The following is a 25,197-nucleotide window of genomic DNA, read 5'->3' on the forward strand; positions in this document are numbered from 1 at the left end:
GTTATGCGGATTTTCGAGAGTTTCCCTCGATTTCTCTTGGATCCCATCATCAGATCCTGGTTTCCTTATCATGGTATCAAATTAGGGATATCTCCTTTCCAAAAAAAAAAAGAATTATCAAAGTCGGTTTATAATCGACGGAGTTATCCCCGAACATACATAAAAAAATCTATATATACGGTCGAATTGAGCAACCTCCTCCTTTTTTGAAGGCGGTTAAAAACTAGCTGTGTATTGCGGTACGGTCAGCGTAATTTTAGAATTCAGTAGGAATATCGGTGTAAAAAGTAGTCCACGTGTTATTCTAGATCGTCAACTATTTACGTAACTACTAAGTGTTATAACAAAGCGAAGGTATTTTTTTTTTTGAAAAATATTAACAAACATACTTTTATGCATACTTACAAAATTTCGCGTTCATAAGAAAATAACCAATATCCAAAGATGAAAAATAAGTAGAATTAATATTTAAAATTGACATAAAAATTGATAATTGATGAGATAGAATTAAAAATTTAAAAATCGATCCTTAAAAATTGTGACATTTATAAAGTAGGACTAATATAACTTTAATTTGTAAAATGACAATCTACTAATCAAAATCGAAGCAATTTTTATATTAAGATTAAGTAGAGGCTTGTATATTTAATATTATTCAGGTACTTATTTATACAATATGCGGGGCGTGTTTAGTTGGCGAGTGGAGCGGACTGGAGCGCTCAGCGCGGCCGCTTCGTGACCGCGACGTTGCCGTCCCTTGCCGTCGCCTGCTCGTGTTGGGCTGCCAAGTAAATAGTTATTTGTGATTATGGGGAAAATTTTTAATTTATAAAAGTTAAATTAAGTTTAACAGAACGATTTAGTTTTGAAGTGAATCTTTTTTACGCACGCTCCACTTGGGTAGTAAGCTGGTGAATGCTTGACAAGAACGTTACGAAAAGTAGTAGTGTTTTACAGAATATGAACGACGTGTGTCGCATAAACCATTAAATAATATAATTAAAATACATATGCCAAGACGTCAGCTGCTTAATTTTTTTTTTGCTTGATAATATTATTTTCACTTGTAATATATAAGTTTGCACGCATTCTGGACATCATACGACAAACGCCATAGTAATGAAGACAAACTCGAGCCAATATATGTATAATATTTAAATTTCTGTTTGTAAAAAATGGGTGGTATGGATAATTTTCCTTATGTTATTTGTAATTATTCGTATGCTGATGATTTTTAATTATAATAAAGCAAGAGATAATATGAAGATAAAGGCCACAGTGCTACGAAAAGAAAAATCTAAAAATAATATTTACGTTTTGTTACTCGCTAATGACATGAAACTTACAATAATTTTTAATATCGAAAAGTATTTATTTATGAATTAATTATTAATTTATAATTTTTTTATTAATTATTAATTTTAGGAATGTATTTAATAAAATGTATAAATCTACTATTAATCACATCAAATAAGTAAAAACAACAAATTTCAACAGTAACTAATTATAAAAAAAATGTGTAACCAAACAAATTTTAGGGTAAACACAATAACGCGAGCTGGCAATACTTTTCCGAGTCGGAGTCGTCTCAGACCCGTCACGCGAGCACTGCAAAATGTCTTTACCATTCAACAGGGCATTAGATTTAAAATTACTTTCGTTAGTCAAAGAAAATCCAATAATTTATGACTCGAAAAATGCTAAGTATTTAGACTTTGATACAAGAGAGGTTGTGTGGCAGAAAATTGGTGATTCTCTAAATCGACCTGGTAAGTTATAATGAATATTAGAATATTGTTCTTTTATAGTGACTAATATTTTGATTTATGTATTCTGTATACCGGTATTACTTATGTTATAGCGGTTTCGCCGACGTTTATTTGAAAAAATTTACAAATTAATGTAGCTTATAGCCTTCTTCGATAAATGGACTAACCAATACAAAAATAATTTTTAAATTTGAACATTTCGTTCCTGAAATTAACGCATCGAAACAATCAATAATAGGATAAATAAATAAAAAGTAAATTAGGTTGATGTTTTCAATATTGAAATAATTATTGTCCTTGTTTAGTTATTGTTATTTTTAATACATTATTATGTACGTAAAATATTCGAAATAATAATATAACACTAGCTTTGCTCGCGACTTCATCCGCGTGGTATTTAACAAAAAAGTTATTTTTCAGTTCGCAGAGTTATAAAATAAATAAATTTCTAAAATAAAAGTAGCCTAAGTTATTCCTTACCACATCAGCTATCTGCCAGTGAAACTCGCGTCAAAATCGATTCAGCCGTTTCAGAGATTAGCCGGAATAAACAGACAGACAAAAATTTAAAAACATTTCATTTTGGTATATGCATCGTGTATACATCCGTATGCATTTAGTAAAAGCTGTTATTTTAATATTACAAACACGCAATTTATTTGTATAGTTGTATCGATGAGATAGTATTAAAAATGTTGTCTCCACAGCAGTAATGAAGCTATGACATTTTATTGTTGGCGCCACAACGCATAGATTCTTTTTTTTTAAATGTAACTATTATTCGAAACGCATATACTCGTACATATTTCCCACATCTTCCTCTCTTTTCCTCTTCTCTCCTGTACCTTCACCTGAGGGAAGAAAAGAACAACGCATAACGATGCGTCGACAGCGCTCGTGTTGACGTCGTGAACTATCGAGTATCAATGTGTGTTGAAAAAGACGTAAATATTAAAATATTTGTTTGCTCGTAAACGAAAAAAAAAAAACCGACTTCAATTACATCGAAAATTAATACAACCTAAGTAGACGAAATAATAAATAAATAATAGTCAAGCAAATGCGCGTTATCAAAGATTACTCAAAAAGTAGTCATCAGATCTCGATTAAATTTAAATGGAACTACAAGTATAGGCTTTTGATTAAAACAAGAATTGTCAAAATCGGTTTACCCAGTGAGAAGTTATGCGGTACAATACAAGGTAGGTCGACGATAAATAGTCAAGTAAATACGTATCTATACATATAATAAATTGGTAAAAAAGTCAAAACTGTACATTGAATATTTTTTTAAAAGAATACTTGGGTTTGATCTACAATCGACACCGAAGCCAAAAATATAGTTTTTAGAATTTGTGTCTGTTTGTCTGTATGTATGTCCGGGATAAACTCAAAAGGTACTGCATGGATTAACTTCAAATTTGGCACGAATATTATTAAGAAGTCGGGTCAACATATAGGCTACATATTATCACGCTATCACCTACGCGGAACGAGCAGTGAACCTTTATTTCTTCAACGCATTCTGTAACAACGTGTAATCTAACGACGCATATTTGAATGTTGTTGTTATTATGCTAGCTAGCTTCACACTATAAAAATCACGCAATATAAGTAACTAAGCCGATAAACATAATTAAATGAATATAAGTAGACAAGACAATTTTAAAGTAGTCTATGAGATTTTTCTGTAGATATGAAATGTAAAGAAGAAACGGGTAAATGAATGTTATTTTAAAAGGTATAATCGTAGGTATTTTTGGTGCTGTATAGCGTTCACGCAGACGACGTCGCGGGCAGCAGCTAGTTACTAGATATAACTCAAAAAGGATCACATGACACGGACCACCTTTCGTTTAAAACAAAAATCCTCAAAATCGGTCAACCCAGTCAAAAGTTCTGAGGTTAAAATACATTTAAAAAAAAATACAATCGAAGTGAGAACCTTCTCCTTTTTTGTAAGTCGGTTAAAAAGACTCCGCGCGCAAATGACATGCCTCCCGCTTAATTGTGTAATAAACCGATCTAAAAATGAAAAATCAGTCGGTCCCGGTTCTTTCTCCATGTAGGAGGAAGATCCAAGCTTAGTCCACCACGCTGTTCCAATACATGCTGGCGGATATGTTCCCCACTATGCCATGATCACTATCAGATGTATATGATAACAACCGAGACCGACAGCTTAACGTGCTCTCCGAGGCACGGTGGAAAGACCCACAAGAACAGACATCCAGTCTATTCTTATGGGTCTCCCGACCGTGAAACCGGAAAGGAAATTTGTAATTGTATTAATAATAATGTATTATATGTAAATATGTAATAATAATGTATTGTGTAAATACTAATATCCACCCCGAGCATGATTCGAGACCACAAAGCGCCGGTGTTTAGGTGCGTACATGACACACGCATCACTACACCCGAGCGATTGTTACTTAATATACATACGAGTATATCGTCATATAATTATATTAATACGCTAAGGTTAAGATGTTTGCCTCCCTTTTTAGAAAAAAACCCCACAATCACTCCACATAAATTATATATCATTTTATAGATTTATGCTTTGTCTACCGGCATCCATAACTAAAAAAATTATATATGACGCCTTTAATTTTGAAACAACGTCAAAATGATTGGCGGTCGGTAAATTTTTTACTTCGCTCGCTTCAGCCTGTAATATCCCACTGGTGAGCATGGGCCTCTTTTCTCATGTAGGAGAAGGATCCTGCTGCTCCAGTGCGGGTTGGCGGATTAATTTTTTTACTTTTTTAGTGTGAATTACTCGCACGGGTATGCTAGTCTATATATTACGTGAAGCAAAAACTTTGTACCCGTCTTTACGAAAATTGCGCGTACGGATGAGTATAAAATTTCGCACACTTATAGTTTATATAGAGGAGTACAGAATGCTAATACTTTTTTTAAATATACTTAAAAACACATTAAATCAACAAAAAAAAAAAAACATTACAAACATATTTGGCACACACACACACGCACATATATTTTTTTTGTTTATTGTTAAAGTCTGTATTGTATTGTTAACTATTATTATATATAAAAAAGCCTCGATATTCTTATAAACCAACTAGAGAATTCTTGATGACAGTCCAACGTAATTATGTTGGAAGTTTGAAAATGTCTTCAAAATAATTACATACTGTTTTGGAAAAAAGAAAATAAAATATCAATTCTTATAATTAAATAAAACTCTGCCGTCTTTGTGACTATTATATAATTTCAAAATAGTAATGAAAATAAATGTAGTGTAATTTTTTACAGCCCGCTTTAAACTTTTCTTTAAAATGTATACTTTAAAGGTTATTTTGCATATATTAATTTAAATAATTGATGTATAAATTTCAGCGCAAATCTGCAAAACGCGATGGGTGAACATACGTGACATAATGAGACGCAAGATCAAGGACAGACTGAGGAATCCGAACCAAAGGAGTTACAACTACAAGTACGAAGATGAACTGGCATGGCTGCTTCCATATTTCAAAATATCCAACTTGAACAGTACCAATGAAGAATACGCTGCGTTCTTTGATGAAACCAATGACTGTTCGGTCGAAATAGCGGATGCGTTTGAAAACGAAACAGGTGAATATTGCCACGAGGAGAGAGAAATTAAACCGAATATAAGTTTCCGGAAACGTTCGGAAGATTCCGGAACATATGGTAAAGAGTTTCAAGAACTAAATCCAGCGGATCCATTGGACGTCTTCCTGATAACGATAGGTTCGACGCTGAGAAAATTCAGTCCTTATTACTTGAATCAGGCGAAAAGTAAAATTTTCCAGGCTGTTCAGGATTATGAGTTGCAGCAGATGGTTAATAAAGATGACCAGCCAAGTAGTAGTGATTCGAAGAGGTAGGGTATAAAGAGGCTGATTATTTGTCGGTTTGAAAACATTTCAGAAATGTGCCGATTTTGTGAATATTAGGAACAATGCCTTCACCGAGTTAAGAATACGCTAAGCTTTGTGCTAGAATATAAAATCTTAAAATACCTTTTAAAAAGATCACACGGTGTTTTCAGCCAAGCTTCAGCGTGTTTTGACATTCGCATGAATATGGCCAACTAAAAAAAGGATTTATTTTTGTTCCTATAAAAGTTGAAGGTCTGCAATAAATATCGCGGGTATATATGAATATGTGAATTTTTAAAATAATATTTTAAACAGCATTTCACCATACACGTGTATAAATATTATGCAACGCGCAAACAAAATAAGATTTTACATTTTGTCAAACCTAAATCATGGTATCACGTGTATTGTTTTGTATCGACAAGAATTGTTTTATATATTTTAAGTAACAGTTAAGTGAATGTTTTTAATAAATATTTTTGTATAAAGTTATTTTTATTGGTGTTCAATAACCAAAGTATATTCAGTACAATATTAAGAGGTAAGTATTGAAGGTACTAAATTGGTTGTGCGACTTAGCTGCGCAATAAAACAAGATTCTAAACATTTTTGAATATCATATCAAAAATTGACCGCTCCAGCGGGATTCGAACCCGCGTCTCCGACTGACCGCGTAGGCGCTCTAGCCAATTAAGCTATGGAACGATGTACCCACTAGAGCGAAATTTTTGATATGATGAATTTTTGATATGACCCGTTACGCTTAAACCGAAAGTAAAAGCTCTAGCGGGTACATCGTTCCATAGCTTAATTGGCTAGAGCGCCGACACGGTCAGTCGGAGACGCGGGTTCGAATCCCGCTGGAGCGGTCAATTTTTGATATGATATTCAAAAATGTTTAGAATTCCTAATGTGTGGGTAACACAAAAATAAAATCGTACATATTAAAAAAAGATTCATTATACTAATTGGTCAGCAACCAACCGTATGGCCCACCTGATGGTAAACGTTTACCGCAGCCTATAGTCGCCTGCGACACCAGAAGCATTGTAAGCGAATAAACACGAAATGCCTATACCTAGTTTATTGTGAATAAAAATGCCAAATTTAAGATCTATTTATTTTATTGCTTAATAATATAAATCAGATTCATGGTACAAAATATATAGTCTCTTCAAATTTGTGACGTCAGTAATAGGTTCTCTGGACCCATTTGAGTCTGCATCCTCTCTGTGACATGATCTTCACCGAGGCACCCGCGGCAGCTTTCACTACTTCTTGGATCTGTGACATGAAAAATACAGTTAAAAATCTGAAAATACGTCTTAGACTGATTTTAAAGTCGCATTGGTCACACACTGTGGGCGCTGATGGTCGAAATGTGTAAGTTCTAGTAAGCGTTTTCGAATAACGCGGTGCATGTCGCACGCGGATCTCAGCCTTCAGTGATTATTCTAGTGTCGCTTCGATTGATTTTCTGCGTGTGTATTCCGTTTCACCTGTGTAATTTTCGATCCCGTGGAAATATTGGGATAAAAAGTAGCCTATGTGTTGTTCTAGATATCCAGCTATCTACGTACCGAGTTTCATAAAAATTAGTTTAGTTTTTTTTTTGTGTGAAAGAGTAACAAACATACACACATGTACATCTATCCTCCAAAATTTTTCAACGATAATATTAGTAGGATTTCTTAATGGTACCTTTTTGTGTTATTATGCTTATCTAAGAGCTAAAACCGAAGGTACTTGCGCGTATATTTATATATATTATGCCGCCGCGTTGGCGCAACGGTTACAGCCATGGACTGTACCTGTTGCGCTTGGCGGTTGCGGGTTCGATCCCCGCACATGACAAACATTTGTATTGGCCATACAGGTGTTTGCCGTGGTTTGGGTGTTTGTGCATTTCTTGTGGGGTCTCCCCACCGTGCCTCGCAGAGCACGTTAAGCCGTCGGTCCCGGTTGTTATCATGTACACCTGATAGCGATCGTTACTCATAGTAGGGAATATATCCGCCAACCCGCATTGGAACAGCGTGGTGGATTAAGCTCTGATCCTTCTCCTGCATGGGGAAAGAGGCCTAGAGGGATATTAAAGGCTGAAGCGTACCTTACACTAGCAAAAATATATTGAGTAAACCACTTACGCTTTTCATGAGATTTTGCGCATTGCCCACCAGCATGTTCATTGCCTCTTGGTCCTCTGCACTTCCTGTTAAAAATTTGAAGTACCAGTCAGAATTAAATTAAACAGTGCCTTGTCTATAGGATGTACATAACTTAAATGGTTTTAGATGTTTGGTCATTTATGAATCGCATTTGAGATCACAAGACTTGAGCCTACGCGCTACTGGATTTACGTAATTACACAGAAAAAAATAATCGCCCAAGTACAATACCTTGGTGTCCTAAAGAAGAGCTTTTCACAGTTGTCAGCATCTTCAACTGGCCGCTGATTGTCGGGATGCGATCACAGACTTGCAAAAGATTCTGCAAAATTTTGGTTTTGATACACAAATGTCAATAATAAAAAAAAATTACCACCTAGGTAATAAATAAGTACTATAGTCAATACATATTTTATTTTAACCCATTTTTTAACCAAGAAGTCATATCTTCAGTTTTAATAAATTATATCTTTGGGTTCTTATCTTAGAATTGAATGTAATTGCTAGATTTCCTCCGCTATCAATTCCCTTAGTTACTTACGGTTCTGATCCGGATATCAGAGCACTCTAACGCAAGCTTCTTAGCCAGTTCTGCGACCTCCCTCGACGCCGTGACGATCAGGTTTGATGTAAATATGAGTTCACTCTTATTACCTGAAGATTAATTTTTCAACTGGTTTTAAGGCATTCGTGTATTGACAAACGATTTATAATAAATAACTATGTTTGATTAGGATACGTATCAATCCTGTTTGTATAGGGTATCTATACATTACCAAGTGGAACAGATGAATATTTCAAAGCCAATATTAAAGAATAGTTAGTTAGTGGATTTTTCCGTTGTTCTTACAAGTATTCCTACAAGAATCAGGGCTTAATGGGCTATGTACATAATAATAGTAGTTTTAGTAAAGAATACAGATTTATAGAAGGATTAGGTAAGTGATATTTATCTATCTTTCGTCTTTGAAACTGCTCTAGCAAATAAAAGAATATAACCACACTAGCTTTTACCCACGGCTTCGCTTGAATTGATTATTTTAAAATAAAAAGTACCTCTAAGAATATGTGTACAAAGTTTACACATATTATTGGAGAAACAAACTTACATTCTCATTTATAATATTAATTGTTGACGTTTTAAGATAAATATTATTTGACAAGTCTCCACAATTGATTGTATTACATAAATAACAATAGCATTTCTAAATTATTTGAATTGTGTCGTATAATATAATTTACGTATACCACTAATTTAATTTTTCCTAGACACAAATCTACGTAATATTGCCGGTGTAGGTTGAATGAGGATAAAAACCGGTATGTCTGGTACGAATTTGTGGATGCTGAACTGACTGATTGATACAAAATCCATTATTTTCCAATATATTTTTTTGTTCTCCATTGATGTAGGTACTTAAATTACGATTGCGGTAGATTTTAAACGGAGTAAATGTTTACAAGAACTTCAGTCAAACTTATGTTACCTGTAAAGTAGGCTACCTGTGTTCATATAGTCGGACAGCCTGGCCATGAGCACGGCCGTCCGCTTGGCGACGGCGACGATCTCGTTGTCGCGCGCCGCCCAGCCGCGCACCGCGCTGTGCAGGTCGTGCGCCGCGGCCTGCGCGGACAGGGGTTATCGGGCGAGGCGTTCGAGTTGAGAGGGAGATATCAGTTACGAGCAGATAGAAAGAGACAGAGTTACGTTTCGTAAGTTTTACTTCAGTCATGTTGTCTAAACACACTAGTTTTTTTTTATGTCACTAGGTCGGCAAACAAGCGTACGGCTCACCTGATGGTAAGAGATTACCATAGCTTATAGACACCTGAAACACCAGAAGCATCGCAAGCGCGTTGCCGACCCAATCCCAAATCCCCCCAGGAGCTCTGGTCACCTTACTCACCAACAGGTCGAGGTACTACCCCAGTCGGGCTGCTCCATATTTTGAGCAGGAAATTCCTGCTGTGCCCTACCTCAGTTAAAACACTTATGGTACTGTGTTTTACACACAGTACCATATTTCAATATAATAATATTTCAGATTAAGACAATTTAGATCAAATCCTTGACTTGGAGCCCTTTGTTACGTATGGAGAATAATGCAGATAGTTTACAATTTTTCCGCTGTGTGTTATTTCTTGTTCATTCGAAATTTTTTTGTAATATTTTTCGTTGTTAAGAAAAATGTACGATATATTCCTACTTCCCTAACTCTAGTCAAACAGACAGTGATAGAGAAAAAGAGATACTCCCCGATCCAGTTCAATAGGTATTTGAACAATTTAGTCAATGAATGAGCTATGATAGTAGCGCTCTTTGTAAAAACAACATGCTTAGAACGCTTAGAGCATGCAAAAAAAGGTCATCTTAAATATGATGTTTTTTGTTTTACTAGTGCGATATATACTTACAAAGATCGGCTGATCAGGTTCGGGTTGTTTTAAGAAGATATTTTCTCCTCCCAAAGCAGATTCCACTTGCCCTGTTCTTCTCAAAATCTGTAAATACATCACATCTACACTTGAAAATCTGCTTGAAATTCTAAAAAATATTGCCGATAAAACTCTTTGGAAAGATTTTCAGTTTGTCAAAATACAGCGATAACAAAAAATTTAGGTAATCGGAATTGCAATGGCAATTAAAAACTTAAGGGGAAATCTATAAAACGATCATAAGACCTGTCGTAATGTATGGATCAAAATGTTCGGCAACGAAAGTGATGGATGAAAGAATGCACGCAACTGAGATGGGAATGCTGATATAGGTGTGTGGAGTGACGAGGAAAGATCGGATTAGAAATGAGTACATAAGGGGAAGTTTGAAAGTAGCACCCGTGACGGAGAAAATGAGGAGCGATAGGTTAGCGTGTTATAGGCATGTAATGAGGAGGGATGAACGTTATAGTGGTAAAAGAATATAAGGGATGAATGTCGAAGGACAAAGAGCGATGGGCATATCAAAAAAGCGATGGAAGGATTGTGTGAGTGAGTATATGAGAAAGAAAGGAGTAAGCGCTGAAGTGACGAATAATAGAGAGGAACGGAAGAGGAAAACGTGTTGTGCCGACCCTACACAAGTGGGATAAGGGCCGAAAGATGATGAGATGATGAATGGCATCTAAAAACTGTAGCTCAAAAGCTATATAGCCCAATGAACTAAAATTTTAGTATCAGTTGTAAAATTGTATTGAGCGTTTATATTCAATAAAAAAATGTATTTTTGGAAAGTTGATTCATGGTCGTACCAAGGTAAGATTAATACGGCTGTGTCGAGCGTGCGCGAATGGACTGCGCGATAATTGTGCGATTATTGGAGGTTGCTTTAAAAAATTGAAACACGTTTGTTTTCGAGATGAAACTGCATAGAAAACCAATTTGAAATTAATAATTGAAATATTTTTTGAACATAAAATCATAATTATAACTCTCGGTATTATTCAGGCTTATTTCACCAGTGGCATGTAATATTTTATGAGTGAACTAGCTGTACCATGCGCGCATTTTTACGCTTTTTTTTGTCGTACCAACTCAAAACCTTGTTGGGCTCATGCACAACACTTTGCTGAAGATGATGAAATAATAAAATGCATAGTTTACGATTCTATAAAGGGCATACAGACAAACATTCACTTGTATAGATATATATATATAGATTAGTTTAATTGACAGTTTATTTATGTAAAGGTTGTGATTCTCACTTCAGAAGTAATATCTTTCCAGGAGTCAGCTCGTTTTGCTTCCCACTCTTTCTCCTCTACGGTTGATTTGATTTCGGTGAGGGTCTTCTTCAGTTCAGGGTCTTTCTGAACTAGGTCTGAATTTATACCAACATCTACTACTCGTTTGTAGAGCCTGTAAAAAAAAATATTACATTATGAAAACATGTAAATTAGTAATTCAGACAGATACAACACAGATATCCTCTTTTTTCACGGTCCACGCAAAGGCCTTCCCCTAGGTGCGCAGATCGTTATTAATGGCACGGAGGAGCAAGTTCAGACCCAGATGAAACATCTGGGCCTTGCCCTGGAGGGACGATGGAACTTTGGTCCGCACTTGAAAAAGCTCACTTCGAGGCTCGAGAGCGCCAGACTTTGCAGAACCTCTCACCGCCCAGAATAGAATTCTCTTAAAGAGACTGCAGAGGATCACAGCAGTGAGAGCCACACGTGGGTACCGTATGGTGTAATGGACGCCGCCGATACTTCTCGCGACTGATCCGCCCTGGGATCCCTCCTTCGCAGATATTTGCGGAAGTGTACCGGTACCGGTCGAGTCTCTGAGCTTGAGGACAAATTCTGAGTATGGACCAGATACGTAGGATCAGTGCTCAAGCTCAGAGAGCCTTGTACGCTTGATGGACGAAGGATCTGGGGTCTCAATCAAGGATCAGTCGCGTGCTTAGCGACACTGGACGCTATACGTTCTCATCTTCATCGCTGGGTCAAAAGGGGCACAGGTTGTTATCCTTTAGGTTTAGACTGACACAGGTACTTACCAGGCACGGCTGCTTCGGTAAGTACCTGCATCAGGTTACGGGTCAGGAGGCCACCCCTGCCTATCACAAGTGTAGAGAGCGGATGGCACGTCACACTCTCGAGGATTATGCCACTTGGGGTGGTAATGAATTTTTGTATATGTTATTGCCTTCTTTTATAGTGGCAATTAAGAGGCTCAAAGCTTATATTTAATATTTAAAAAACAAACTTACTTTATAATAACTCTAGGAGAACGAGTACTGTACGTAGGATTGTTAGTGGATTCTTCCTTTATACGCTGCATTGTCTCACCTAAAAATGATTTTGAATTAACATAATAATAGTCAGACAGACAATAAAAAAGGTAGATAGGGGTCGTCCATTAGCCACGTGCTGTTTTTATCAAATTGTTTACCCCCTACCGCCCTTGGTGATGTGGTGAGGTTTTAGACTACCCTAACCACCATACCCAAAAATCACGTGTACTTTTTTTCGTAACGTATTCTGAAATTTTCTATTATGATAGACGTGATATCTCATTAGACCCTCCCCCCTCCTAGCGATGTTTCGTGATTATCCTCCAGACCCTCCTCCTTTCGACCTTGATTAATGGACGGCCCCATAGACGAAAACTGTACCTGCAGCTTGTGAGAATTCAATTGGATCGACAGCTTTATCGCAAAGCTCTCGAATCCTCGATAAAGATTCAGCATATTCAGCTAAAAGCTTCTGGTAATGTTCTATGGCGGCCTAAAACAAATTGCATTTATTTAAATCTCGAGCCGTGCACAAACTCAGAAGACACAATAGCACACGTGTACCATACTATAATTTATATTAGTATTTTAAATGGTATATTTTTGAGAATTTAATAAATACCTGGTCTTCTGGATCTTTAATTCTTTGTTGCACAGCTTTAACTAACGATGGCGCTAGTAGTTCGACCTGCAAATTTATTTTAAATTAAGCAAACGTTACTAATTTAACAAATAAGACATCCTTTTTTTATTGTAACAACGTTCTTAAGATAATGACTGACCTGGTCACTGGTTTTCATGAGTTCCTGTCTCGACGCTTTACCAGTGTCTGCTACAAATCTTGCGGTTTTCTTGATACGGCCGAGCTGTGCCTGTAACTCTGCTAGCTTCTTCTCCAGCAGGAACTTGCGTTTCTTCTCATCTAGAAGGAATATTTTAGTTGTTTCTATTGATGTTGCATTTTCGACAAACGTTTTAGTCTTTAATATCCCACTGCTGGGCATAGGCCTCTTTCCCTATGTAAGAGAAAGATCAGAGCTAAATCCATCACGCTGCTCCAATGTGGGTTGTTGGGTATACTCTCTATTATGCGTAACGATCGCTATCAGGTGCGCATGATAACAACCGGAAACGACGGCTTAACGTGCTCTCTGAGGCACGGTGGGAAGACCCACAAGGACTGCACAAACACCCAGACCACGGCAAACACCTGTATGATCAATACAAATGTTTGGCATGTGCGGCGATCGAACCCACAACCGTCAGCGCAACAGTCACAAACCAGTGCTGTATAATAATGTTTTCTATTGTATTTACGTGATCTAATAGAGCATTGTGATAATAGAGTATGTTTTCTATAAATTTAGGACATAAACTTTTAGCAGAGCTGTTTTGATTTCAACAAGTGAACATTCGATATATGATACAATTTGACGCTTTGCACTTAACGGCCCCTGGGAAGATGAAACTCCTGTTTGGGGTACAGAAACACAACGCTATAAAAACGTCTCGAATATGATAACCTGCATAAAATAAATATTGGTAATGTGTAGGGATTAATCGCCTCTAAAACACCTATCATATCCTTTAATTGGGTTGTTAGGAAGAAAAGGCTAAATAGCCATAAGTCTGCCCATTTTACTTTACAGTCTGTAAATGTCTTTAAATGTTTAAAATGTAGTTGTGGCGTACGATAAAGTATAAATAAATAAAACAGAAGCTAGTTGCTGTGATCACTGCGCCAACGTGTTCTTTTTTGTATACTCGAGCTATGCATTGGGACAACTCGATTTTTGTGATATGAAGTATTTTAATTTATTTGTTATGACAAGGATAAAGTTGAATTAATTAGACATATTAATAAAAAAGTAATGTAAAATCAAAATACATAAAATATTGCAATCATTACCCCTGGTGGGACTCGAACCCACAATCCCCGGCTTAGGAGGCCGATGCCTTATCTTGAATATTTTTTTTTAAAGAATACTGGGGTGTGATCTACAATCGATACCGAAGCCAAAAATATAGTTTTTAGAATTTTTGTCTGTTTGTCTGTATGTATGTCCGGGATAAACTCAAAAAGTACTGGATGGATTTACTTCAAATTTGGCACGAATATTATTAAGAAGTCGGGTCAACATATAGGCTACATATTATCACGCTATCATCTACGGGGAACGAGCAGTGAACCTTTATTTCTTCAATGCACTCTGTAACAACGTGTAATCTAACGACGCGTATTTGAATGTTGTTGTTATGTTAATAAACATGCTATAAGCTAGCTTCACACTATAAACAAAGACATTCTGTAATATATTTAGTATCGGCGGGTCGCTAGTTTCAAATAACAACTTGTATATAATGTAAAGCAACTTTATATCCGTTTTATGTTTTTTTTTCTTACAGAACTCTCTTACAGAGAAGTGCGTAAGATTTGGTGTCGGTCTAGAAAACATTCTCAACTAAAAAACAGTGTTGTCATATTGCCGCTAAATCCTACTATACGTTAAATCTGTTTGAGAAATCGACACGTTGCTAATATGGGAATATCACTACAGACAGAATTTTTATTTCGTATACCTTCATTTTAACATACTTGCATTTTCTACTTTTAAATTATTTTTATTACGAATGAGACTAGTATTTGAAGGTTACAACGCTTACAACCTATCAATAGAGACATTTGCTTTTTTCGCAAATAATATTACATCTACAAATAAGTAAAACTAGTCCATTGGCACAGTTTGTAGGGACCTTGCCCTCTGCTCCGGGGGTTGTGGGTTAGATTCCTTCCCCGAGTCTGGGTATAATCTATAATATAAAAATGAGTCGCTGAATGTGTTGCTAAGCGCAAAACTCGAGAACGGTTGGACCGATTTCGCTAATTCTTTTTTTAAAATATTCCTTGAAGTACGAGGATGGTTCTTACGGAGAGAAAAGTTCTAAAAAAAAAAAAAATTTAAATTTCTTGAAAAAGTCTAAAAACAACACTTTTCTATACTCCCATACAAAAGATTTGTGATAATACTTAAATGTCAATTTGAACTTTAATACCATACGATAAAGTTTGTGTTAGGCGATATGAAGTTCGCCGGGTGAGCTAGTATATAATATTTATTTATATATGAATTATTTATATGTATGTTAATCGAAAAAAAATGTAGCTATACCAGTCGGCTGTTACCTATCACACAAGCATTAAGTTGCTTTGTTTACGAACAGAAGACCATATGTGTATGTTGTAGATTTTAAATTTATTTAAAAAACCAAGTCTAAAGTCGAATCTGTGATCGTACCGATATGATTATCACTTGATTGTAAATAATATGACCTAAATTCAACTACAGAGAAGCAATAGTGTTGTAACGTACCATTCTCTTTATGGATGATGTTCTCCAAATCGGCGAGGGGCTCTTCGTCGAGGAAGTCTTCCACCACCCTCGTCACAACTCCTCGCTCCAACATCTTACGGAGCTCCTTCAGCCGTTCCGTTAAAAGACTATTTAAGAAATTTAAGTAAATTAAAAAAAATCATAATATCGTTGGATTGTCTATTAATTTCATAGTGTCAATTGTTTACTAGGCAAAAATTGATATTTATAACCGTCCTCAGAAAAAGTAGGTTCTCATGTCACATAGTATTTAGACTTTGATAATTCTTTTTTATTCGAAAGCTCGTCCTGTTCGTGTTCATCAAATCAGCCTAATACAGTCCACTGCTGGAAATAGGCCTCCACAAGTTCGCATCAAAAATGGCGCGAGCTCATGTGTGTTACCCATAGTCACCACGCTGGGCAGGCGGGTTGGTGACCGCTTTGTCGCACCGAAGACGCTGCTGCCCGTCTTCGGCCTGTGTGATTCAAAGCCAGCAGTTGGATCGTTATCCCGCCATCGGTCAGCTTTTTAAGTTCCGAGGTGGTAGTGGAACTGCGTTATCCCTTAGTCGCCTCTTACGACACTCATGGAAAGAGAGTCTGGTCGTGATCTGACGAGTATTTTTGAGTTATTTCTAATAATGCGTGTTGAATTGAATTCAACACACAATTATACCTTGAGCGTGGCAGTATGGAACTTTAAAGTTTAATATTATTTTTGTGTTTTAAATATATTCAATCTTACCCAGCCTTATCACTGTTGTACTTAACAGAACAATCCTTCAGCAGCTTCTTCGTTTCATCAATGACTTGTTTCATTTCCTCTTTCTCGCTTCCCTGAAGATCTTCACACATCTGTTCAATATTGTATTTTTATTAAAGTTAGTTTATTAAGTTAGTCTACTTCAGCCGCATTATGAGAAATACAAAATACCAGCTACTTCGATTTATTATCCAGGCCAAGATCCAAGGCAAGCGCAGTGTGGGTCGTAGAAGAATATCTTGGCAAAAAAATTTAAGCCAATGGCTTGGGAAAAGCAGCCGTTCGTTAATCAGGGCCGCGGTATCAAGTTTATAAGTTGCCAAAATGATCGCCGGACTTTGTGAGAAGATGGCACTTTAATAGGAAGATTAAAAGTAGATTTAAGATGTACTTAAACTCTAGTCCTGAGACTTTACATCTTCCCTGTTCTAAAATCAAAGTTGTATCAATTCAAAAGTTGTATCTACATTTTTACAATATAAGACTTAAAGATTTTTTTATACATAAAAATGCTATAGTCGATACAAGCGAGAGGTAGTAAATTAACCTATTGTATATACCATTTTCTAAGCTTTATAATCTAGGCACAAGACTGTTTTGTAATTTTCGATATGTGCTGGCAGAACTTCCCCTTTGAATCGATTTTCTGAGATGTTCGATTATTAAGTTACCTGTTCAGCCATGTTCACAACATTTTCTGCACCTTTCACGCCCTCTGCTTTGACGTTGTCTTTGGACGCTGGTCTTCGGAGCCAGGATAAAGCTGATTCCAATCTGGAAATTTTATTATAATTTATTTCCAAAACATAATGTTTTACCTTTTATTAAACACTTTATAAAAAATGTTACTAAAATGAAACATTTGTTTTTTTTTTTATACTGTACTAATTTTGTAAATTAGTTCATCAGGAAAATTTAACGCTATCACTAAGTGACTTAGGAGAACGCTATATTTTAATGGGAGAAAATGGGATAACCCGAAATTGTGTAATCCTGGCAGATGATCATGATCTATTATATCTACAGAACCCTCTATTTGATTTAACGCAATTAGGATTCGAACACCTTATATACTAATCTCATCTGTATTTTTTATATTTATATTATTTTACTTTTGTTTAGGACAGTTCAGTCTGAATATAGCTTAAAAAACTGTCTACATTATTTGTGTACTTATATCGGTTCCTAAACTACTTAAATTCACAGTTCTAAGATCTGGTTAAATAGGCTTCAAGATCAACTACTAACTACTAATAATATATTTAAATGTAAATGAATGTATATTATGAAATTTTATTTGTACTTACTGTGTCTGCATGTAGCTTTTTGCTGGAGCATCTGGTTCCTAAAGAAAAACGTTACGCATGTTAAGATAATTATAAAATGACCTCTGCTTTTAATTGAACATCAATTGAATAAATTTTCTTAATTGAGAAGCGAAAAGAATTATGATCCTTGCCGTTAGAGGGACTTTCAAACCATTACAGCAGAGTATATATAAACCTAAAAATACGGTTTCAAGGTTACAAACTAAATTCCTAGGTTTTACGTAACTTATTTCTTCTCGTTTTTTTTTTTTTTGTAATAAATGTAGTATATAAAAACCAAACTTATACAGATCCAGACTCGGGGTAGGATTTGAACCCACAACCCTCTCCAGAAAGCAGAGTCACTGCCAACTGGTTGCTTCAGGCCAGAAGCGTGGCTGTTTAAGATCATAGGGTTTATAGGAGACTCTTACCTCACTCGTTTGTATCGCTTCAATTAGACCAGCTTCAGCGCCTTTTTCTCTGCAATATAAATATTATACGTGTTAAAGACTAAGGTGTTACTGATGTTGGATATTGGTTTAACAATTTTGGCAAATTGCCCAAAATTTTCATTTCGATATGATTAAGAGTTTTTAATAAGATAACATCATAATCGTTCTGGTGTAGTCGTCTAAACACCGGCAGGCGTAAGTTCAAATCCTGCTCAGAGCAAATACTTTGTCTTCGTTAACTTCCTTATGGGTCTTCCTACCGTGAATCTTAAGGTACGGTAAGATGCTGACATCATCTCTCCTAGTTGTTATCATAGACGCCTGATCGTTACTTATAGCAGTAGAGCAGCGTGGTGAATTAAGCTCAACTCTTCTACGTGATGATAATAAATAATTACCTGATACAATACCAAAGATTCGCAATAATTTACCTGATACAAGTGACCAATGATTCGAACGCCTTGATGACGTCACTGCTACCGAACGTAACCCAAGTCATCACTTCCTCTCGCCACAGGCTCGCCTTCCTTATCATCATCGATGTCTTGTTTAATAGATTCCTGCAAATAAACAATTATTTTTAATCACTTCGCCTATAATTTCATGTAAATTTGATTCTGATCCTCCTAATCAATGTCAGAAAAGAAATTATCCGAAATGTCAACAACAAAACTTCAGACAGTTTGTTCGACTTAATTTCCTGTAAGTAAATTATTAATTTACCTGGTGTTATCGAGAACTTCCTTGGAGCCAGCTAAAGTTTTTGGATCCTTGTCAGTCTTAGGTTCAGGAGTGTTGTCGATTGTGTCATTAATATTATTGACAGCATCTATTACTTTCATTGTTCTTGCTGTAGATTTCTCCTCCTGAAAAATTTGACACAATATTATGTTTCCTGGAAGTCATTTTACTTAAAATTGGTTAATATTTCGTTACATATGTCGCGCTATGTATATGTTGTTAATCATTTTATACATTTAAATCTTGACTTTTTTTATTTAAGGTCCGCTCTCTAACGCCATCTCTTGGAATTCCAAAAGGAAAATTCCAAGTCTTTGTACAACGCCCTCTCTGTTTCCCGTCTCCGTTCAAGGCACAAGTTCTCGAAAAGTTATTTCAAATATATAAATGTAAATAAAATAAATATAGGCTTGAGTTTAAGCAATGATTACCTAATATCAATTTTGAAAGAAAGTTTTAAATACGACATATATCTACAGCTTTGTATGCATAAATGCGATTTTATTGTGATGTGCATATTACAAAGCTAATTACCTCGATTAAAGACTGGCTTAATATATCATTCAGACTCTTCAAAGCTTCGTGCAGTTCTCTCGAATGTTCCATTAGTTTATTTTGGTCTTCTACCCTCATATTCGTACTCGCAATGTTAATAGCTTCTTGCAGTTGCTGCACTTGTTTATTTAGAGTTACTTGGTCTTTTGCCTGAAATTAATGATATCTTTAATTACTATTGTAGTGACTAAGTAGAGATGATTCATCGGATAAAATGAGCAAAACTCAATGAAAAGGTCGTGTGTTTTCTATTCTGATCGTGAATAAATTGCTAATTGAAACACTATTAGCGTGATTGTAACTTTCCTACCATAAATCAACGAGTAAATTTTTGTTTAAAATGATAATGAATGCAATCCGTGTGGCTACGGCAATGAAGAATATAGCCACCCCCTCTCTCCCCGTGGGTGTCGTAAGAGGCGACTACGGGATAACACAGTTGCACTACCACCTTGGAACTGTTAAAGCCGATTGATGGCGGGATAACCGTCCAATTGCTGGCTTCCAAATACACAGGCCGAAGACGGGCAGCAGCGTCTTCGGTGCGACAAAGCCAGCCCTGTGGTCACCAACCCACCTGCCCAGCATGATGATTATGGGCAACACACATGCCTATGTCCAGCAGAAGACAATAATAGACCAACCTCTTTATCACTCCCATTGCAAATAATTTGAATACAAGTATCGTTTATCAAATCCGTCAATTTCTTCACAAAAGGTACGTCCACTAAACCTGATTTTGCTGCGTTTTGATCTTCTTTGGACAACGTTAACTGGAATGATGAAAAATAGGTAAAGATAAAAATTTGTAGACAGAGATTATTAGTGTAAAAATAGCTTATACAGTAAAACCAATATGTTGACGTAATCTAAGTAACAAATGTAGATAGCCAATTGTATAGTTCTCGATTTACATTTACATTTGCATGTTAGACCTTCTAAAGAAAAATGTGGATAACTGTTATATTACTGAAGCAATAAAATTTTTGGTTTTAGTTGCTCACAGAAGTAATAGAAACATGGTATTAAGACAGAGATGGTATAAGATTTATGAGTTGTATTCCATTAAAAAAATGAGGGTATCCTAAATTCAATTCCGAAAATATTTCTTACAGGGTTAAAAGGTAGTTCAGTTTGAGGAGGGCAAAATTGTTTGTGTCAAAAGGTTTTCTTTTTGGTACTTTTGGTAAACACCTTTGTGACGGTAAATGAAAAAAAAAACAAGAACACAAGTAAATGGCAGAAACATGAATCAAGTAATGGTCAAGGCACTAAGTAGAAGTAAAGATAGAAAGAAAGAAAAGAAATGAAAGAAAAGTTACCAAGTAGGCGCTTTGTGTAGCGTATTCTGCAGTGTTCGATATTGCTGACGATACGTAGCGCAGCGCGGTGCCGCATTCCGTTCTCGACATGTTCTGTTCTGATTTAAGTTTGCCTAAAAATATGAACATATATTAAATTTATTTTGTATGTGACAACATGATCATATTTATAAAAATACTTTATGAATTCTCTTCTAAATGCTAAAAACATTTAATTAATTTTAAAATTAATTTCGAAATATTAAATCAATTCAATTACGAATGTCTCCATATAACAAAAAGTAGTTTTAGTATTATAAATAATTTAGAATAAAAAATGGAAAACGATATGAAGAGCGCGGCAATTGAGTGCAATAAACTTTTGTTTTTTTTTGTTTGTTTGGTTTGTTAAAACTTGGCCAAAAACTATTCAAAAGTCAGATATGGAAGTTTCTGAACCTTTGTTATCTATATGTATATATTTATATCACGGCAGAAAATTCCTGATATAATAATCTTTTCATAGTTGTTGAACACAAATAAACTATACTTATGACATCCTGTTGAGTCTGCAGTGCAGCCAGACAGTCAGGATAGCTCAGAGCGCAAGATGGATGATCAGAGGTCAGGAAGCTCTGATGCAACTGCAAGCTACTCATTAGTTCATTGCAGTCACGTTGCATCTTATCAGCTGGTATTGCTACTCGAGCCTACGGAATAAATGGAATCATAAAGTAGACAGAACAAATTTTATAAAGAATTATTTGCACACTAGTGAAGTTCCTTTATTTACCATACTGGATCATACTCATAGGGTAAAGAGGAAAGTTCATGTTTTTGTTGTATTCCATAATTCTATTCTGTTATTTGGAAAATTCTTTCTATTTTTACATGTAACAACATGTTTGCAGTGGTAATAGGAACTGACTGATGCATTAGACGTCTATAGTTCTATTTTTGCTCAGTCTAAGTAAATGGCTGATGCACTAAGATAAATATGGGCCATATGTTGGGCAATACCTGAATGTTTGTGATTGTGCAGAAAACTCAAATTTTATACTACAACTAAACATAAAAATAAACTTACAATATTGTTCAATGAATCATTCAACAAATTGCACGCTTCTAGCAGTCTCCTTCTTGATTCAGGATGAGTTGGTGTCTAAAAGAAGAAATATTTCAGTGTTAAGACATATTCATAAAGAGCTTCTGTCAAGTACACGTGCTTTTATTACAGACATTATATTGCTTGCAATAAAGAACAATAAAACCTTTTTGCTAGAAAAAGTCAAGTATGAATTTTGTTGACAGTCCACGCATAACAATTGTCTCTCTCTATACAAAATAAAAATATTCAGTCAAAGTGCTGTTGTTAACAAGACCAGATATATAAGTTGCTAGCTGATCCCGCAAACTTTGTTTTGTCATATATGTTAATAACCTATTCTCAGACCTACCCGATATGCACACAAAATTTCTTAAAAATCGATCCAGGAGTATTGTTACTAACAGTTACTCTAACCTTAAAGGTGGTAGGTTAATTTCAACCTCAAAACTTCAACCACGATACCTCTGTAACAGCGGGGCTTACACGAAAATAGTTGTCCGGGGGGATGAAAAACCCGCACTCCCTGCCACCCCCTACCCCCCTTTCCCCCCAACCCCATAAATTTCTCGCCGGGATTGTATATCCTTACCGAATTTTATATATAAGATAAGCTTTTTCGATCCCTATGAACTGTTTAATTCTACGGTATCATAGCGTCTGCACTGTCGCCGAAATATCCGAAGATTCAAATGACGATGGCGCTAAGTCCCGTATGTCCTACCTTAGATATAGATTTTGTCGTTTTCATAAGTTGATATGTAGCGACATTAATTTCTTGTGCTGCCTCCTCGATTCTCTTGTTTTGAACTGGATCCTTTAAAACCAAATACATGAACATTATCATTATTATTCAATACAATAGTCGTATTAATGCTTATGAGTTCCGAGAGAGAGTGCGATTTTAAATACGGTTATAATTGCTGTTGTTCGTGACTAATCTCCAAAGTGCGTCACAGAAAATCAGCGTTGCATTTCGGGGGACGTTGCATTAGTCTCCTGAGTTTCTACATAGGCTTAGAGAACTTACAATTTATGTGATGCTCAGCTCCTTTTTAATTGTTTTACAAATCTTTATTTCCATTGAGGCAGGGCACAGCAGGAAATATTGTGCTCAAAATCTGGAGTAGCCTGACTAATTGCTACCTAGCCCGAATACCTCAACCTTACATAAGATCACAGCTAAATAATACTGTTTTCAAGCAGTGTTGTGTTCCTGTGGCGAGTAAGATGACCAGAGCTCCTAGGGAAGGTTAGAGGTTGAGTCGGCAACGCGCTTGCGATGCTTCTGGTGTTGTAGGCGTCCATAGGCTATATATGTAAACGCTTACTATCAGATTGATCATACGTTTGTTTGCCGACCCAGTTGTATAAAATAACAGTATAAAACAATATCGCTTTTCCATGTTTTTAATGGCAGACTAAATTTCTTGTGGTTAATTCGTACGATTTTATTTTTGTGTTACCCACACATTAGGAAATTCTAAACAATTTTTTTTAAATATCATATCAAAAATCAACCGTTTCAGCGGGGATCGAACCTGCATCTCCGACTTACCGTGTCGGTGCTTTAGCCAATTAAGCTATGGAACGATGTACTCGCTAGATCGAAATTTTTGATATGATGATATTATATTCGGTCTAAGCGACCGTCGCGCCTGCCGTGGGATCCCCGCTGGAACAGTTGATTTTTGATATGATATTTAAAAAAAATTGTTTATTGTGGTTGACAGTTTATTTATAAAGTGTAACTTCATACCGGTTGTTTTTTGTAAAATCTGCATATTAATATTTGTTAGATTTATTTTGTTATTTAAGATTTCATTTTAATGGTATAATAATAATAAATATCTACACAATAGACACACGGTCGTCTGTTCTTAAGTAAGCAACTTAATGCTTGTGTTTATAGGTAACAGTCGACTGGTATAGCTACATGTTTTTTTTCGATAAACATACTTATAAATAATACATATATAAATATATAAATAAATATATATATAACACCCTGACTTGGGGTGGGAATCGAACCTACAACCCCAGAGCAGAAAGCAAACACACAACAAACTGCGCCAACGGGCTTCGGCGGGCGGGCAACGGCGGGCGTTTATCAGAAATAATAGTCTTTCTGTTCTATTTTATTCTATTCAATCTTCGTTTTTTTACGTTCTTCATGACAATGTGCGAAATCAAAAAGACAAAAAAAAAATCTTCAAAAAATTATTTATATTCTACCTCATTTTTAAGACCTCTAGCGATGGCAGATAATTGTGCAGCGGTTTCAGAGGTCGTGTGGAGGCTTCTGGCGAGCGACTCCGGTTTGTTCAAACTAAGCACTATTGTTCCGGTCATAGAGTTCAGTTTCTGTATTTGCTGATTCAGTTTGATTTTGAGTTCCCTGAAAAATTTAATATTTTTAAATTATGTTTATATGGAAACGTTTAGAATGATTATTATTAGACAACGGTTCGTTTTGCTGATAACGTTAAATTTCAAATGTTTTTCAAATGTAAAATAATTCTCTACAACGATAAAGAACATTGAATATCATTTAAAACGCCTTTGAAATAGAATCTTTAAGGGAATATGAATAACTTTATAATTATAGATTATATTATATTTAGTAACGCTGAAATTTTATGAAAAAACAGCGTTACTTCAAGTGTTAGGTAAATTCGCTTATGATTAAAACTTTTATAGTACACCTATTAGCATGCGTGCGTTGCTACGCTTTTATATTTTGGTCGTACCAACTCAGAAACCTTTGTGGGCTCATGCACAACGCTTTGCTGAAGATCGTGACACGATCAAATGCATAGCTTACGATTCTATAAAGGACATGGAGACAAACATTCATCTACATAATTATATATACATATAGATTCTACTTACTTCTGTTCTCCTAGTACTTTCGATGTATTTGGTGCAAGCAAAGATTTGATATCAACTTCTTTCAGTATTTCAACTTCCTCACTACTTGCTATTTCTTTGGCACTATGATTGACATCCATATCATTGGCAAAGCTGTCCAGCTCCTAAATTA

General features: G+C 35.7%; 2 protein-coding genes across 2 annotated transcripts in view; one reads left to right on the forward strand and one right to left on the reverse strand.

Moving 5' to 3' along the window:
- The first annotated feature begins 1,587 nt into the window (after positions 1-1,587).
- LOC123666537 lies at positions 1,588-6,135 on the forward strand. The gene is made up of 2 exons (XM_045600647.1): positions 1,588-1,769; positions 5,139-6,135. Exons 1-2 carry the CDS (start codon positions 1,616-1,618, stop codon positions 5,651-5,653), a joined length of 669 nt encoding a protein of 222 aa, XP_045456603.1. The 5' UTR covers positions 1,588-1,615; the 3' UTR covers positions 5,654-6,135.
- Positions 6,136-6,753: 618 nt separating this feature from the next.
- The window catches only part of LOC123666476, a 79,459-nt gene continuing 61,015 nt past the window's right edge, over positions 6,754-25,197 (reverse strand). The window contains exons 71-96 of the mRNA XM_045600566.1: positions 25,047-25,189; positions 24,390-24,552; positions 22,879-22,971; positions 22,137-22,211; positions 21,600-21,759; positions 21,071-21,183; positions 20,393-20,521; positions 19,728-19,898; positions 19,176-19,318; positions 18,884-19,012; positions 18,432-18,480; positions 17,998-18,035; positions 17,362-17,464; positions 16,673-16,782; positions 15,925-16,052; positions 13,336-13,475; positions 13,176-13,241; positions 12,935-13,046; positions 12,530-12,608; positions 11,517-11,670; positions 10,231-10,317; positions 9,319-9,439; positions 8,357-8,469; positions 8,047-8,137; positions 7,795-7,859; positions 6,754-6,931 (exon numbers count right to left, since the gene is read on the reverse strand). Coding sequence (XP_045456522.1) covers positions 6,836-6,931; positions 7,795-7,859; positions 8,047-8,137; positions 8,357-8,469; positions 9,319-9,439; positions 10,231-10,317; positions 11,517-11,670; positions 12,530-12,608; positions 12,935-13,046; positions 13,176-13,241; positions 13,336-13,475; positions 15,925-16,052; positions 16,673-16,782; positions 17,362-17,464; positions 17,998-18,035; positions 18,432-18,480; positions 18,884-19,012; positions 19,176-19,318; positions 19,728-19,898; positions 20,393-20,521; positions 21,071-21,183; positions 21,600-21,759; positions 22,137-22,211; positions 22,879-22,971; positions 24,390-24,552; positions 25,047-25,189 — 2,871 coding nt within the window. The 3' untranslated portion in view covers positions 6,754-6,835. The remainder of the gene's footprint in view (positions 6,932-7,794; positions 7,860-8,046; positions 8,138-8,356; positions 8,470-9,318; positions 9,440-10,230; positions 10,318-11,516; positions 11,671-12,529; positions 12,609-12,934; positions 13,047-13,175; positions 13,242-13,335; positions 13,476-15,924; positions 16,053-16,672; positions 16,783-17,361; positions 17,465-17,997; positions 18,036-18,431; positions 18,481-18,883; positions 19,013-19,175; positions 19,319-19,727; positions 19,899-20,392; positions 20,522-21,070; positions 21,184-21,599; positions 21,760-22,136; positions 22,212-22,878; positions 22,972-24,389; positions 24,553-25,046; positions 25,190-25,197) is intronic.

The sequence above is a fragment of the Melitaea cinxia genome, chromosome 26 (genome assembly GCF_905220565.1).
Source record: "Melitaea cinxia chromosome 26, ilMelCinx1.1, whole genome shotgun sequence".
Taxonomy (NCBI): Eukaryota; Metazoa; Arthropoda; class Insecta; order Lepidoptera; family Nymphalidae; genus Melitaea; species Melitaea cinxia.